The sequence below is a fragment of the Vigna unguiculata genome, chromosome 3 (genome assembly GCF_037176805.1).
Source record: "Vigna unguiculata cultivar grain cowpea cultivar isolate G323 ecotype 2 chromosome 3, ASM3717680v1, whole genome shotgun sequence".
NCBI lineage: Eukaryota > Viridiplantae > Streptophyta > Magnoliopsida > Fabales > Fabaceae > Vigna > Vigna unguiculata.
The window spans coordinates 41,644,759-41,663,111 of NC_140794.1; the positions used below are offsets into that span (position 1 = coordinate 41,644,759).

The following is an 18,353-nucleotide window of genomic DNA, read 5'->3' on the forward strand; positions in this document are numbered from 1 at the left end:
TCGTAGTCTCGTATCCATTGTAAAAGTCATGTTCAAAATTATAAGTTTAAGATCACATAAAATTTAACTCTAAATAAAAAACAAAGTATATCCTTTGACAGCATGCACAACAAAAATGGCCCATACCATGAAAATGTTTTATATTACAAAAGAATGCCAAGGCACATATTTTGTTATCAAACAAAAAACAAAATAATTTTTCTTTGGGACAACATGGGACTTCAAAAAGTTGAGGTTTTGAAGCACTACCAACAACACATTCTATTAGTATCATCATTTTTCTATGATAGATATGCGATTGTCTTATAAGAACCAACTTTATTTTGAGGATGCCACCCCTTGGCCTATTGCTTTTAGCTTTGGCAAAGAAATAAATAACAGAGAGTAACGAAGAAATAATTCCATCTTTGTCTTTTTTCCGTTTCAGTCTCTTTTTTGTCCCAATCGATTGTTTTGAATGGTCTTTGGACCACACTGTCAACACCTTGCACTTGCAGGCATGTAAAAACTGTTCTTCAGAATTCATATGTTTGTCGTCTTGCAGTGTCTGGAAATCGAATATTAACATTATTTGTCCATGCCAGTGATCGCAGAGTTTGCAACCATATAGTAATAATAGATATGATGTGAGGGTTATTAATTATGTTACTACCATTTATGAATGTTAAAGAAGAAAACTGTTACTACCATTTATTGAAAAGTTTACTAATTTTTTGTTGGACTTATTTATAAATATTTACTTCCTGCAAGTACCAGGAAATTTTTTTTTTCAGAACATGTTAATACAGAGTAGTGACAAATTTGAAACAAGAGTACATAAAACATCAAACATCACTATGTGAACAGAACACTACTGTTAAAGATAAAATCTCAATCAATAGTATAAATTCGATGTCTCTTTGGAATCAATTATGTTATAATGTCTAATTATTTAATAACCATTACATCCCTTGATTTGTCTATGATCTCACCTCAAGCCTCCTCCACATATACTACTGCTACTTCACATAAAACAAGCCTCTTAAGTACCCCATATGATATAAAATTATAATGATAAAAGGGTTACAGTATAATGCATCTTTAGAGAGGTTGATATGAAACTTATAGTTCAGTGTGACGAATATCCTCCTCCATAGTTGACTCTGCAACTTGAGAGATTTTGTCGGTGGAACTGAGACAATCAGCAGAAGGGTGCACCACCCCATAGGGAAAACCTTGAGCTGAGTGACAATAAGTTTCAACTGTGCCATCTTGTTTATCTAAGTCAACGTTGCTAAGTACTAGATTGTTGCACGGGGTTGTGTCACTGCAGTCAAATTTAATGGCCTTAGCACTCATTGTAGTGCCACTAATGTTCTGGTACATCACCTCGCTTATCTCCACTGCTGATGTCTGCACCAAGAGTTCATAACACAATAAGATCATTGTTAGAGATAAAAGATAACTTTAACTTGTCATGTCATAATGTTACAATTAGTCTAATCTATGAAATTTAATTGTGTAATTTTGGCATATAAATAAAAAGCTTTGAGAGAGAAAACTGGTAGACTGTACCTGGTTCTGACAACTGGACGGTGAATCACAGTAAAATTGGTCTATGATAATGGGGTTGGACACATTTTCAACTCTCACATTCTGAAAACGCACCCCTCGAACATATCCAGAACCTCCCTATGAGACAGCAAAATAAGAGATAAACATCGGTGAGTCATTCTCAAATATATATTATTTTCCACAATTTCCAAATGCAGGTTAGAGATGGTTCTAGAATTTGAAATTACCAGCAGGGAAAATTTTCCTACTGCATATATTTGCATGCATCGTTTTGTACGCCATGTGTCAGACACAGTGACTTTCCTTTTCAGAATCCCTCACCAGTTACCAGATATTAAGGTCACATATGATAAAATTATCAATTGTTTTTTCCTTAAATCAGTTTCAGTCCCAAAGCAGTTAGGAGGCATTGCCATTTTTCTTTTTGCTGAGTGAAGACACTAACATTTGTTTGAGAGAATAAATTATATAAGTATTTTAAAAGTTATATAAACGATTATTTCTGATTAAATAAAAATATAAAACTATTTATCATATAATACTATTAATTTTGTTTATTTTGATATTACCTTGACAACCGATATATCTAAATTTGACTACATATGTGTCCTTAAAGTCAGATAAATTTCTGTCTAGGTTGATGGACGTATATACACATGTATTATTTTATGGAACTAACATACCATTTATAGTAATATTACTAAACTAATATTTGATAATTATCAGCTTTATTATATGGTTACATTACAGTAAAAGAAATTGTCTTGAAGGAAAAGTATGTAATATTTGGAAATCAAAATTGTATCACTAGTATTCAAAATATAACTTTAGCATTAAATGAAAATAAATTAAGTCCAAAAGGTTAATTACTTTGCAATTTTTATTCAAATTTTTAAATAATTATAATGGGCAATTAATTAATATCTACTTGAAAACAATGATACTATATAATAAAAAAATGTTTGACTGAAAATAAAAATATTGTTGAAAGATTAAAAGGGGTGCGTTCTCTCATATGGTTTTTGAGCTAAAAATGAATCTATTTAACTCGATTTACTTTTTCTTATAAGTCAAAAGTTTTGTAACTCAACTCGACCTATCACAGATTGACAATTAACTCATTTAAGGATGTTTTGTTCTTTTGATTTATTTTATATATTTGTTGAAAAAAAATCAAAATGAACTAACTCGATTCATTTCTTTTACAGCGATATAATGAAAATGTTTATCTATTTCACCACACATTATTATAAAAATAATAATTAAAAATTAAAGTGTCAACCTATATAACTTAATAAACAGATAATTTGGAAAGTATTTTGAACAATTTATCAAACCGTCAATCTACATAATAGTAAATAATTATAATAAAAGACTTATCAAAAATTAGTAAAAAAACTTATAAAGAATTGATGGTAGCAGGTTATACATCAACCCATCTTCAACTCAACTTTAACCCATCTATCTCAAGGATTAAGTGATCAACTTAATTCACATTTAATAAAACTGAATTTCTTTTGACCCGAACTAACTTATACCCGTGACGGTGAGTAGGGTTAATTCAAGGATTGTAATTTATATGTGAGATTTGAGACCTAAGAATGTTACTTACCTGCCAAGTCTTAATTCTGAGACCATTGGTAGTCTCCCTAAGAACTGCTGTATCCAAAATCACTTTCGTGACGATGCCAGTTGAGTTGTCTTTCCCAAGACTTCCAATGCTGAAAAACAAAGAAACAGTTAGAAAAAGGTATAAACTACCTTACTCGTAAAAGTGTTCCAGAAAAAGATACAATTTTTATTTTAACTTTGATTTGATCAAAGAAAGAAAAGGAAAAAAATTTAACGTAACAGATTGAAATAATGAAATCATCTTTTATGTTTCATGTAACTCACGCTTGTCCAAGAGACAAGGGAAAAGTGAACCAATAGATATAGAAAGTTCATTTGTTCATTAAAAGGTTATGACAGTTTTGTGGAGGAAAGTATGCAATAGGCACAAACAACCATACTAAATAAATTTTAATGTACCAGACAAAGAGTGCCGTGTAATTTTAAATTAAATGGGGGCATGAAGAATACATGATACCTGATTCCATGTCCTGGTCCACAATAAATTCTCTTCATTTTGATATTAGAGCTAGCATTGACAATTGATATGCAATCATCCCCTGAATATATTGCGTGCGATTATGATGAAAAGGCCAAAAAACAACTGGTCAGTATTCTTCATTTTTAATTTGTATATAAATGGCAGAAATCTAAGCACAAGAGTAAAGTTCACTTTTCATTTTTCTTTATTCTTTTTGTGTGTTTTTGAAATTCCTTTTCCAAGTTAGCTACTGTGTTTCTTTGTTTTAAAGTCTGTTAAGGGTAAACCATACTACTGTTTCTATTGTTCAGCAAAATGGAACTTTAAGCTGAGGAAGAAGAACAAGTTCAGAACCTGTTCCAATTTTACTGTCTTGGATTATGACATTTGTTGATTCACTAATATGAATTCCATCAGTGTTTGGACTGTCTCCAGGTGCTGACACTTTAACTCCATTAATTCTAACCGAATCACATCGTGATATGGTAAAATGCATCTGTTGGCTATTCTGGATTGTCAGTCCTTTCACCCTTATGGATGTACTTGTATCAATGGTAAATGCCTGCAATGACCCCCTCAATGTTAAACTACTTCATTATTTAATGAACTTGATTTCACATCTTGCAAAACCTTCTCTTTGAAAATAGAGTACAAGCAAGGTTAAGAAAGCGGTTCTTACTGTTGGTGCACCTTTGCAAGGCTGTGGAAAACATAGGAGGAAAATTAGAAAGTTATCATTAAGGTTTCATAAACTTATAAAATAACCAAGACCACGTTTTGCGAAAATTACATTTGACTTGTTCTTTTTGCAAGATGCTGCCCACCATTTACTTCCTGAGCCATCAATGATTCCAGAACCTTGGAAAATAGCTTTATCCAATTTGGAAAAATCAAGCCAAACCCGTGGCAGTTTTGGATCCCAGTTCTTAGGCTCATCTGGGGCAACCAATGTACCATCAATCTGGAAATGCAGATACTATGTCAATAATCACAGGACAATTGTTAAATCTATATATTTGTGTTTGATTACCTGGATGATGAGCTTGTCTGCACAAGGCCCTTTGAATCTTGTTGCATTGACTAGGTAACGGCGATCTTGAGGAATTAACAAAACAGATTTTGGTGTAGAGCATGCAACTCCCCATGCTTTTTGCAAAGCCTGATAATCATGAAAAGCAATGGACAAAACATTATTACAGAATGATTTGTCTGGTCTGCGATGATGCCTGACCTGATTGATTAGCTCAGCAAAACAATTTGTCTCTGTTCAACATTGTCAAATGAATGAAAGTGCCTCTTGAGCAAAACAGAAGAGTAAAAAAGAGATATGCATTTGCAAGCCCCTGGTATATAATACATATTTCAACAACAATAATGCAAGAAGTTACCTCAGTATCATCAGATTCTCCATCACCAGCAGCACCAAAGCTATCAATATTAACAAGAACTTTACCACCATGCTCGCTTCTCCATGAAGGGATGTCAGAAAGTTCTTCTACCTCAGGTTCTTCCTCTATGTCAAAGGACTCCAAGCTTTTAAGTTCTTCAAGCATGCCAATGCTGTCACACATCATGCTTCCTGCAACTCCATGAGCTGCAATGAGCAAAGCGAGTAAAGAAACAAGGAAAAATTTGTCCATGTTTTGCTCCTATTGGTTGTATAGCAAGGATTGGTTGATTTGATTAATGCGAATGAATATTTGGTTATAATTTATACGCGTAGATTAGCTCTGAAAAATGAAGGATTTGGAGAGGCTTTATGGCTTGGCTTGAAAGTGGATGAACGTGCAACATTTTCTACATGCCCACACTTAAAGTACAAGGAAAAATATTTTTGTAGTATTTTGCTTTACTCATCAACCAATTACAAAAGTCACAAGTAATATTCACCGTTGCACTATCCCACTTTGCCGCCCTGAAAGAGAAGTGAATGACAATATAATCTAAGATTCTATTTTGCATATTCCACTGTGTCTCAAATTGCACTAGTATAAAGGCATAATAACATGCGGTACACAAAAGGGGGAAAATATTTTTCTATTTTTGGAAGCTGCCAGTTAGTTACACTAAACATGGGAACCCAAATTCCGACCCTCATTTATTTGGCATGCTCACACCAAGAACTCCTCCCAAAGGAAACCTTTCCCTTAGATTGTAGGATTGCCCAAATAGACAAGACCTTACTATCTCAGGAAACATCTCCATCAGCTCAGCAAATTGACATGATTTTGTCTTATCGTGTGTGAATAATGTGTCAAATGCTTCATCAATTCAGGAACGCTATTTTCCCGTCACTGTCTTATCTCAATTAAACTATGACCAATCTCCCTAGTCATCTTCCTTGCTAGAGCAACTTCTCTGATTTTCCTTGCCTCGTCAAATTTCCCTATTTCAGCATAAAAATTAGAAGCCTGCAACCACACTGCAGGGTCATCTGGATCTAGCTCAAGTAAGACTTCTGCCGCTCTTGTTCCAACCTCTTCATTCTTGTGGACCCTGCAACTTCTAAGCAAAGAGCTCCACATAAAGCAGTCTCTTTTTCCTGGTGCCTGTAGAAGCAACTCTTCAGCTTCATAGAGAAGTCCTGCGCGGCATAAAAGATCCACCATGCATGAAAAATGGCGGCGATCTGGATCGAGCCCATGTAGAGATTTCATCGACTCGAAAACTACCCTTCCTTCCTCAACTAGTCCTGTGTGGTTACAACCACTTAGAGCACATAAGAAGGTAACCTTATCTGGCTTTAGTCCCCTCTTAATCATAGCCTGAAGCACTGCAATTCCCTCCTTTCCCATTCCATTTCGAGCATACGCATTGATCATGGATGTGAAGCAAATAGCACTTGGAGAAGGAAGACTCTCGAAAATTCGATGAGAAAGATCCACATGCCCGCATCTTGAGTATGCATCCATGAGGGAACAGGCAACTGCAGCATCTCCTCCAAGTCCAGATTTTAATGCATAACAATGCAGTGACTGGAAACTTGTAAAACTTGATAAAGCAGACACTGACAATGCCTTCAGCGTGGTTGATATGGTTACTTCATCCGGCACAAGACCCTCATCGACCATTAAACGAAGCAATTCAACCATGTCCTCAACGGCTTCACAATGAGACAAAGAGGTCATCAATGAGTTGAAACACTCCAAAGTTCTCTTGGGAAGGCATTCAAATACAGCCACAGAACCCTCAATGTCTCTGCACTTTCCATACATATCAATCAAAGCAGACTGAACATGCACACTCCCTTCATCAAAACCCATCTTCATTACAAGACAATGTACCTGCTTTCCAAAACAAAGCTCTCCACTTCTACTGCATAAATTCAAAAAACCCACCAACGAACGAATTGATGGCCTTCGCCCCCACAACTGCATGACACTAAACACCTCCAAAGCCTCACACAACAAACTGTTTTCAGCATAAACATAAACCAACGAGTTCCACGAAATAACATTCTCATTTTCTATGGCTTCAAAACACTTCCTTGCACCAACCAAACACCCACACGCAGAGTAAAAATCCACCAAAGCATTGGCAACAAAAACGTTCGATTCCACCACACCCACCTTCCAAACGCACCCATGAATCGTCTTTCCTTCATGCAACCGTCTCTGATTACCACACTCCCAAAGCAAATAACAAAACGTAACCCCATTTGGCTCCTCACCTTCAAAACGCATCCGAGAGTAAAACCCCAATAAGTCTTCCAATTTCACACTAACCAGCTCACACAACCCACGCAGCATCACATTCCAGACAGCTAAATTTCGTTCCGGCAACTCATCAAACAATTCCAGTGCCACCCCGCTTAGCCCCATACGCGTGTAAAACCCAACAAGTGCACCACCAACGAACACGTTGCATGAAAATCCGAGCTTGACCACCCTGCAATGCACCTGAACACCCTCTCTGAAAAAAGCGGCCTTGGTGCAAACCGCTACAACAGAGGAGAACGTGGTCGAGCTTTCTCCTATTCCAAGCGAACCCATTTGGGCGTAGAAACGAAGAGCGTGTTCTGGTTGCTCGCGGAACCCGGAAATTATCAAGTTGTAGGTGACAGTGTCACGCAATGGCATGTTGTGGAACAGTGAGAATGCAGCGTTGGTGTCCCTGCCTTTTATGAGAGCGTGGAGTTCGCGGTTCTTTAAGTAGACATAATCAGTGGGAAGAAACGTGTGTGGAATAGTTGTTATGGGTCTGAGGAAGGAGAGGAACTGAGGCTTTTTCATCCAACACTGACACCACGCTTTAGTCAACATTGGGACTAAGAGAATTGGAAAATTTTGTGAAGGAAAACGAACACGAACACGACCATGAGTAACTCACAACATGCACTCTGCAATGGGAAGATTCTAGTTTTTTTATTTGAAAACTTCACCAGCAACCACATCATCAAAACAAACATGGTAAATCCTTTTAATAATAACTCGTTAAATTAAAACAAGTCAATTTTACTTCAAACACCTCTGTCAACTTATCTCGGATTACTCCATTTCATGGAGTGTTGAGTGGATACAATTTTTAAAATGATTATAACTTATAAATCTATTATATATCTAACTTAAAGTAAATTTTTTAAACTCTTATATCAAATCATTCCAATTAAAAATTGGAATTAATTTTATTTTAATAATTAAAATTTAAATAAAATAGCTATTTTAAAATTATATTTTTGTCTTTAAATTTTGATCAATATATTTTCTATCCATCTTGAATGATCTCAGAATCAAATTGACTCTTGATAATTATAGAAGAATCAACTCATCTTAAAGAAAAACAAAACACGCATTAAAGATTTAAGTGTAAAGTTATTATAATTTTTAAATTTTAATGTTTGGAAAAAAAATTATGTTTTATTGTTAACTTATTTATAAATCTGATTCCTCCAACATTGACAAAAAAAAGTTAATATTTTCATGAAATTGAAATTAAATTATTAATTTGTTTTACATATTTTAATTTAATTTGTATATTTAAATCAATTTTATAAAATAAATATTTTTTTACAATAAGTCCATTTTTTTTCATATGAAAAGTTTGCTGTGTTTTTATTCTCATTTATTTCATTAATATATGTCTTTTTGTCAATGATAGATTGGTAGAAATTAAATAACAAATTTTTTATGAGAATTTTTCTTAAAGATTTTGTTGATATGCTAAAGTTGAATACAGGACCTTAATCAATACAACTTCAATATGTTTATATATTCGTTTAATATGAAATAAAAATACTAATATTTCACCTTATTATTACACTAACATGACATTTTACATTTTTTTCTCAGACAAAAGTGTTAATGGGATATTTTAGTACATGCTTAATATTTCAAGTCAATGTCAAAATATAGGCAGAACAATAGACAAACGACAAGCATGTAAGTATTTTTTTCATAATAATGTACTCCAATTCATTATGTATAAATAAATTTTCATAATAAAAGTATATTTATGATGGATTGATAATATAAAAGCCTTTACATCAATAACAATGCTTATTAAAATGTTAATTATATAATAATCAACACCTTTCTAGTAAAAAAAAATTCAATATCAACTTAAAAAATTTTCATGTGATCAATGTAAATACAGAAAAGTGATAATCATTTACCATGCTTGGAAGATAAATCAGTGAAGTATGTTATAACTTTACCACCAACCTAAGCCTTTGTATGGCATTCACATTCTAAAAGACATGCTAACCCACTCCTTACGCTTCCTTCCAATAGAGAACCACATTGAACAAATGGTGGTGTGTGAAACTTATTTACAGAGCATTTAGAATTAACGGTGATCCAGATTTTTCTGAAATTTTCAGCAAATTGTTCATGATTTTGTTTATGAATGGAAAAAACATGGTATCTTTCTCATGGTACCAAAAAATATAAGAAACATGATTAACTAGTATTTTTACGCGTGCAACGCACGGGATATCGAATTTTGAAATTAAAAATTATAGTATATTTATTAAATTAATTTGAAATTATAAAAGTATAATTAAATTTAATATAAATTTTATTTTATAAAATTCAATAATAATATTTTAATTGATTTTATAATAAAAATGTATTTAAGTTATTTATATATATTTTTAATAAAATGTATTATATATAACTATTTTAAATAATATATTAAGATTTAGATAATTAAAATTAAGAAATCAAATTTAATTTTGAATGAAATATTGAGTAAAAATGTAGAAAAATATAATAGTTGTTTCTCTAATAATAAAAATGATGGACGATATAGAAATTGTTGAGTAGACTTAATAAAGATACAAACATTAGACGATACAAAAGATGTGAAGAGTAAACGATATAAAGCTACAAATGATAGATCGTGCATATAAATGTAATGTTCTATTGGAGTCCTGTTTTTACAATTTTTTTGGATTTTGAATTTCAAATTTTAACTTTGCTCCCATATTTCATAGCTTTTAAAATTTAGAATTTAAATTCAAACTTTATTATTATATATTTTGAATTTCAAATTTGACAATATATATCCTAATTTAGAAAAAAAAAATATTGAAATCGAGATTATTAGTGATTTTTATATCTTTAAAAATTTTAATAATGTATAATTTTAACTTGTAATGATATACCGATATCTATGTTATAAAAATTATTTTTTAAATTATTGTTTAAGTTTGTGTAAAATGTCAAAAAATATGTGAAAAATATTTAAAACTATTTAAAAATTCATATTTAAATTTTACAATTATTTATTTATTATTTTACACCATATTTTAATTATTTTTACTATTATTATTATATTAGGACTAATATGTTAATATATTATTATATTATTAAGAACCATAGATCTTTTGTTCCTAAATATTATATTACTTGTTTATTTTCTATATCATATTTTTAACTTTTATTGTTTTCAATTGTGAATATTAATGTATTTCCATTAAATTTTTTTAATTTATCATTTTTCAGATTTTGATAATATATAAAATACGAACCTTTCTTATAAGTTAAAAATATTTGAAAGTTGTTTAGAGACATTATAAGAATCTATTGAAAAACCTACACTATTTTACAATTTTTTTTAATGTTAAAATTTAAATTTTATTGGTATATTTTTTGTTTAATTAGTCAAATAGTACCACTTTCATTCTAAAGTTTCAGTTTGATAATTGCTTTCAGTTTAATCTTGCAATAATATTGAAATTGAAATAGTTAATTATTTCCATATCTTTAAAAGTTTAAAAATTTTATAATTTTTATTTTTTACCTTATATTTTAATATTATTAATATTATTATATTTTATATTTTATATTTACATTATTACATATTATTATATTTTATAATATATTATTATATCATTATGGGTCATCAAATTTTTTGAATATTTGAATTTATATATTTTTATCAGAAATATTAAAGTATTTATTACAAAAATTAACTTTTTGTATATATTTTTCATTTTAAATGTTAAATTTAATTTTTTTTATCACATTCTCTTTCTTTTACTGTTTTCAAATTTGAATCCAAAATTTATTAATATTATTATATGTATTATGATTAATTTTTCACAACTTAAAAACGATATTATTTTCAATGAATTAATTTTAAAATTTATTCTAAAAACACACGGAAGGAATATATTACCTAATATTTTGAAATTTACAAAAATCAACTATAAGAAAAGTTCAGTTTCGAAGTACATTAAATGAAAAAAAATAGTTTCCAATGTAAATTCAATGTAATGTAATATTATATAAAAATATAAAATGATAATATTACATTAATCCTACATAAATATAAATTTATTCTTAAATTAATATTTAAATTTAATCATAAATTGATATAAAGTTAAGAATAAACCATAATCAGTACTATTAGATCAATCAGTTTTCAAACACATTAATAGAAGAAGATTTTGGTTTTCAATGCAATATTTTAAAACCATAATTGATATAAAGTTAAGAATACAACCATAATAAGTAATATTAGATCAATCAGTTTTCAAGCACATTAATAAAAGAAGATTTTGCATTTTGTATTAATCATTAGCGATAAATAAAGAAGCATATAACATCTCAAAAAACAACATGATGATATAAAATTTTTATATTTTTTATATACTTAAAATTGATAAATAATATATTTCGTGAATGTCTTAAACTCTAATTATGTGTTTTATTGATACTTCATGATTCATTGAGTCTCACAAATCATGATTGTTATTGTTCATAATAAATAGTCATAATTCAAAATGCAAAATTCTTGGAAGACTAAATTTTTTTCATTTATTCTTTATATTTTTTTTAGATTTATACTGAAAGACGTAAGTGTTGATCTATAAAATTTATTCAATAAGCTAGTTAAAATTTAAGAAGATTTTTGAAAACTGTATAAAACTCTCTTAAAAAGGTAGGTAGATTTTTAAAATATTTTTCATTTAAAATTTTAATACAATAAATTCATATATAACATTGCAATGAGAAACACAAAAAGTTGTTGGTTTCTAATATTTAATGTTATTTAATGACAAAGACATTCATCGTTGAGAAGCCGTAAAAATATATCCTGGAAGTAGGTTGGAAGAAACTGAAAAGTTCTTTAAGAGGTTGAAAAAATATAGCTTGGAAGTAGTGTTGGAAAAAACTGGAAAATTGTTTTAATTCTTAACATCTTTATATTTTTGGAAGATGAAAAGTAGATTTTGAAAAATATAAATATATTTTTCAGTAAGCTAGGTAAAAAAAAAACAAAGTCTTAATTTTTAATTTGGTAATTAAATATATTTAAGGTAAGTAATTTTAGGAAACTATTAACTGATCAGATTTTAGGAAAAGTGGAAAATGTAATGACTATTTTTAAAATAAATTAATAAAATACATAATTTTTCTGTAGAAGAGGAGAAAATATTAATACTTATATAAAAAATATTTGTTAGTTATAAATCTTTCTTCTACTTTGAACTTTTTAAAAGTCTATGTTATCATTAATGAGACAAATTCATGGAGTCAGAACTTTATTTTAATTTTGTTTGTTCAAAAATTTAAAAACTTGGATTATGCCTTTATAATTTGTATTTATTATAAAAATAAAATGTAGTTTATGATTTGCATTTACTTCACTATAAAAATTCTGAAATAGTAAATATTATCTTATCAAATAAGATTTAATATTATATTTTAAAGTATCCACTCTTGATTCTACAAAAAATTTCAGTCATGTAATATCCCTAAATTTCACACAAAATCCTAATTAATTTATTATATTACGTTCTTTAATTAGATTTATTTTATAAAAATTAGCTACCTTCTCCTAGAAACTTTGTAAAAGTTTCTAAAGTTGTTATTTTATCATATTTACTTCAAAATATTAATTATGAAGACCACCAATGATGTATATTTTGGGACAATGCACATTAACTCAAAACAGTATTGTTAGCTTTGCAATTGTATATAATTATATATTAGATTAGATAAAATTAGAGATTTTGGTCATTCAAAATGACTTTTACTCTATGGAAATGTGAGAAGATTTTTGGACCCCGTATAAAAGTTTTTCAAGAAGGTATGTAGAGTTTTTAAAATATTTTCCATTTAAAATTATAATACAATAAATTCAAATATAACATTGTATTGAGACACTAAAAAAGTTGTTGGTTTCTTCATAATTAATGCTAATTGATTATAAAGATGTGTTGGAAGAGACAAATTTTTATCTTGAAAGTAGTGTTGAAAGAAACTGAAAAGTTGTTTTTATTCTCCTCAACATCTTTTAATTTCTGGAAGATGAAAAGTATTTTTTGAAAATTATTAAAAGCATATCTAGCAAGCCAAGTAAAAAAAAGTTTTAATTTTTAATTTGGTAAATAAATGTATTTAAAGTAAATAATTTTATTTGCATTTTTTATTAATAAGAAATTATTAATTAATCAGATTCAAAAAAAGTGTAATATGTAATATTATTTTTAAAACAAAAATTAAAAAAATAACTAATTTTGTCTATAAAAAAGGAGAAACTATTAATATTTATATAAAAATATTTGATAGTTATCATTATGTATTCTTTTAATTTTAAATTATAAATCGTTTTTGTACTCTGAAATTTTTAAGACGTGGGAGTGGAATGAGGAAGCAAACAAATATATTTCATTCATGGATTTAACTTATTAAACTTTAATAAATATTTATTGAAGCATGAGCTTTATTTCAATTTTGTTTGTTGAAAAATTTAGAAAATTTAGATTTTACCTTGTAAACCATACTTTTAAAAATAAATTGTAACTTATGATTTCCATTTACTTCACTATTATAATTCTTAAACAGTAAATATTATTGTATCAAATAACATGAAAATTATATTTGAAAGTATTCAGTCTCAAAACTACGAAACATTTCAGTAAATATCGTGTAATATTTTGTAAATTCCACACCAAATCCTAATTAATTTATTGTATTACCATTTTTAATTTAATTTATTTTAAAAGCAATAGTTACTTTCTCTAAAAAGCTTTGTAAAGGTTCCTAAAATGTCATCTTATGATACTTTCTGCTTCAAAACATTAATTATGAAGACCACCAATTATGTTTTTTTGGGACATGACACTCTCTTACTATAATAAATGAATGATGTATATTCCAATACATATCTGGAAATCTGATCTACACAGATGAACCCAGACGAGTATCCTTGAAAGAAGATAAGTTGTAAATTGTAGACGTAGCAGCGTTCTTTGAATATGAAGAGAGGTACCGGCAATCAAAGCGTGTTAGTGATAATAATATTACGTAAAACAATCATGATAACTCTGGACAGTGCAATTAATTTTATCTTGAGAAGTGAAAACCATTATGAAGAGAAATTTAAAAAAATAAAACGTTTCTTGGTTGGTGATTTAGTATTTAATATTGGAATATGAAAAAGTTGAATAATTATAACGTATAGCAGATGATAGAGCAGTTTAGTCATCATTATCTCGAGCAGTACGAAATTTAATGCATTTGAATACTGATTGACACTTTGATTTGGAGATAATTCAAACCACTTTTTGAAGGCGTTGGAATACAGAACGTTTTTTTAAACGGTCATTTTAAATTTATTTTTCCATAAAACTTGATCTTAAATTCTTCTGAGTATGACAATGGTGAAAAATATTTTAATTATTTTATAACTTATATTATTTTAATAAGAATAATTAATAAGTAATAGTTATTGTATTTCATTGACGTTTAAATTTCCAATTTATATGGAATGGTAATTAATGTTAATTAATTCAATTTCTAATTAAAAATAATTTATATTGACTAAAATGAAGTCGAACAAATTCTAATACAAAAAAGGAAAATACATATAATAAAAGAGAATAAAATATAATTTTTATATTGAGATATATAATAACTGCATACAAAATAAGAGTCAATTGAAATCTTCTTATATATTGATATATATAAGAAGTTCAAACAAAATTACATACAAAATTTTCAACTTTAATACCAAAAAAATGGATAAAGAACTTTGATATCTCTACTTGTTCTTTCACTTTCAACTTCAAAAAACAATTCAGGGTGATCCTCTGCAGAGAGTTGATGAAAAGCACAAAAGTCTTTCCAACCAGATCCTATCTTAACAGACCTAGGTCTTATTATCAATTTACACTCCACTTCGCCCCTTGGTCCATGTAAAACAACAGAAGAAAGTCCACTCTTTTCAAAATAAGTCGCAAACTCTTTTTTCAAATACTAAAAAAATAATGTGAAGAGATATTAATTATTAGAAAGGAATGCAAATCTTAAATAATATTAAGAAGTCATAGCTGTTGGAAGTATCTGTACATACTGGACAGTCTGAACTGGTAAAAGTACAGGTTAATAAATACGAATTAAAAAATAATACGTTAAAAAAAAAGAATTATGAAGCGTCGTAAAAGTATAAGAAGAATTATTTAATGTAATTTACTAATGTTGATTTTTTTCAGGATGGGGTATTTAATATTGGAATAGAATAAAGTTTAATAATTATAACGTGTGGTAGATGATGGAGCAGTGGCATATGATGGAGCAGTTTATTCATCATTATCTTGAGCAGTGCAAAATTTAATGCGTTTGAATACTGATTGACATGTTGATTTGGAAAAAATTCGAAGCAATATTTGAAGGGGTTGGAATACAAAACGTTTTGTAAACGAAATGGTTTTGATGGAGTAAACGGTGATTGGAAAAATGTGAAGAACTCTTTGAAAAATGTCCAAATAAAAACAAAAATTAGGTAAAAATAAAGAGATTTGGTGATACAATGCATTATTAAAAAATAACATTAACGAAAAAAAATGACACAAACAGAGTTTAAGGTAAAAAAATGAAGAAGATGAAGGGTTTGCTTGTAAAAGGTGGAAAAATACATATAAATTGGTAAAGAAAAAGGTATTTTGATACAAATTACTTACCAGTTAAGTTGTACAGCGAAAAAGACTCGTGCATGACTTTGAAATCTTGATTTGAAGTCTATACCCAGAAGAAAAACAGTTAGATCAAAGTAAATAAACAGAAAAAATAGTTAGATTAACTCTTTTTGGTGTAGAACTTTGAAAAAATATAGTGTATGATGAACTCTTTGAAAAATGTCCAAATAAAAACGTAAATCGGGTAACAATAAAGAGATATGCTGATAGAATGCATTATTAAAAAATACCATGAACGAAAAAAAATGACACCAAGAGAGTTGAAGGTAGAAAAATGAAGAAGATGAACGGGTTGCTTGTAAAAGGTGGAAAAATACAGATAAATTGATAAAGAAAAAGGTAGATTTTGATACAAATTACTTACTAGTTAAGTTGTACAGCGAAAAAGACTCTTGAATCAGTTTGAAATCTTGATTTGAAGCCTGTAAACAGAAGAAAAATATAAGAAACAGTTAGTTCAAAGTACATAAACGCCAAAAATAGTTAGATAAATTTTTTTTATAAACCTGATGTTAAATCTGTCGTAGTGAACCATATTAGACATGTAGCAACCCTAGAAAATACCATCATCGGAAAAAAAATAGTTAGATCTGAGAAAATAAAAGAAGAATATGAGTTGTTCGCTTGAGAAAGGTCAAAATGAAAACGAAATCTGCGTAATAAAACCATATGTGTAATATAACATGTGTTTCTACTCTTTAGTTCAAGCCTGTAAACAAAAGAAACATATGATGAACGGAACATCAAAGTAAATATAAAAAGAAAAATACCTGTTTGATTGAGAAAGCTAAAAAAAAATATAAAGCTCGACCAATACTCGGTTTTTTGTGGTTTAAAACAGATGGATGTGGTTGTACTCTTCATTTCAAGCATTTAAACACCTGAAACATAAGATCAAGGCAAGACTCACTTAGATCTCAGTAAATATAAAAGAACCATAACTGTTTGCTTGAGAAAAAAAAAAAGATCTCCACAAAAGAAATCATAAGATGAACGGAACATCAAAGTAAATATAAAAAGAAAAATACCTGTTTGATTGAGAAAGCTAAAAAAAAATATAAAGCATCTCCATACTCGGTTTTTTACGGATTAAAACAGATGGATGTAGTTGTACTCTTCATTTCAAGCATTTAAAGAACTGAAACATAAGATCAAGCCAAGAATCACTTAGATCTCAGTAAATATAAAAAGAACCATACTTGTTCGCTTGAGAAAGCAAAAAAAAAAAGATCTCCACAAAAGAAACATAAGATGAACGGAAAATGTCAGATGCATGTGTTTGTACTCTTCAGTTCAAGCCTGTAAACAAAAGAAACATAACATGAACGGAGCATCAAAGTAAATATAAAAAGAGAAGAAGATGTTAGAGAAGAAGCTAAGAAAGACAGAGAAACCCTGAAGATAAAGAAGAAGATGAACATTTTAGGATGTTTGTGAGTGAGAAAGAAGTGAGAAGGCGGAGCAAGAGAGACAGAGAAAGAGAGAGAAAGAAGTGAGAAGGCGGAGGCAGAGAGACAGAGAAAGAGAGAGAAAGAAGTGAGAAGGCGGAAGGTGAGAAGAAAGAGAAAGAGAGAGAAAGAAGTTTGAATTAAACCTTACGTGGTATCTACGAAAGAGGGAGAGGAGCGGATGGTGAGAAGTACAAAAGAGAGAGATGAATTTGTTTTTCAATTTTTTTTCTACGTTCAAAATTCTGAGAGCTTGACACACCATTGTTTATTCCTTTTGTAGATAAAAATTTAAAATGAGAAGTAGATCAGATATATTATTTAATTGAAAAACTTACCTTTTGTCAGAATTGTATATAGTATTAGATTCATGGATTGCCTTGTAACTACATTTAGCCTTGAGACAACTATTCACATGTCTAATTCGACAACAAGTGGATACGATAATATGTGTTAGGCTGTTGCTCTCTGCACCCATAATTATTAATTGCTGTTCTATAAAGTTTAAAATGACCATTTTACTTTTATGAAGTCTTTCGAAATAAGTTTTATGAAACTTGATTTATGAAATAAGATTATTGTAACAAGTTTTTCAAAACAAGATTTTTGGAACAATGTTTTTTTTAAAATAATTTTAAGTCTAACTAATTTTATAAAAACAACAGGTCTAACGATCACAAATCTTGTTAGACTATGTTTCACATTACTTTAATATCATATTATTTAAAAGTAAATTTTAAATCTAACTCAACCTCACTTGATGTTTCATTAACAACCAATTTTAGTAATCAATTTAGATATTAATTTACAAAATATAAAAAAAATTATTAGT

At 29.0% G+C, this 18,353-nt stretch overlaps 2 protein-coding genes across 2 annotated transcripts; both read right to left on the bottom strand.

The window, feature by feature from the left end:
• Positions 1 to 856: 856 nt before the first annotated feature.
• Positions 857 to 5,359, bottom strand: LOC114177140 (Pectin lyase-like superfamily protein). The gene is made up of 9 exons (XM_028062394.2): positions 5,035 to 5,359; positions 4,677 to 4,805; positions 4,437 to 4,607; positions 4,326 to 4,346; positions 4,001 to 4,208; positions 3,644 to 3,725; positions 3,167 to 3,275; positions 1,555 to 1,671; positions 857 to 1,392 (listed from the first exon to the last, which is right to left on the bottom strand). Exons 1-9 carry the CDS (start codon positions 5,284 to 5,286, stop codon positions 1,102 to 1,104), a joined length of 1,380 nt encoding a protein of 459 aa, XP_027918195.2. The 5' UTR covers positions 5,287 to 5,359; the 3' UTR covers positions 857 to 1,101.
• A 299-nt stretch (positions 5,360 to 5,658) lies between these two features.
• LOC114177602 (PPR superfamily protein) lies at positions 5,659 to 7,989 on the bottom strand. Its single transcript, XM_028063016.2, has one exon. It carries the CDS (start codon positions 7,906 to 7,908, stop codon positions 5,938 to 5,940), a length of 1,971 nt encoding a protein of 656 aa, XP_027918817.1. The 5' UTR covers positions 7,909 to 7,989; the 3' UTR covers positions 5,659 to 5,937.
• Positions 7,990 to 18,353: the final 10,364 nt, after the last annotated feature.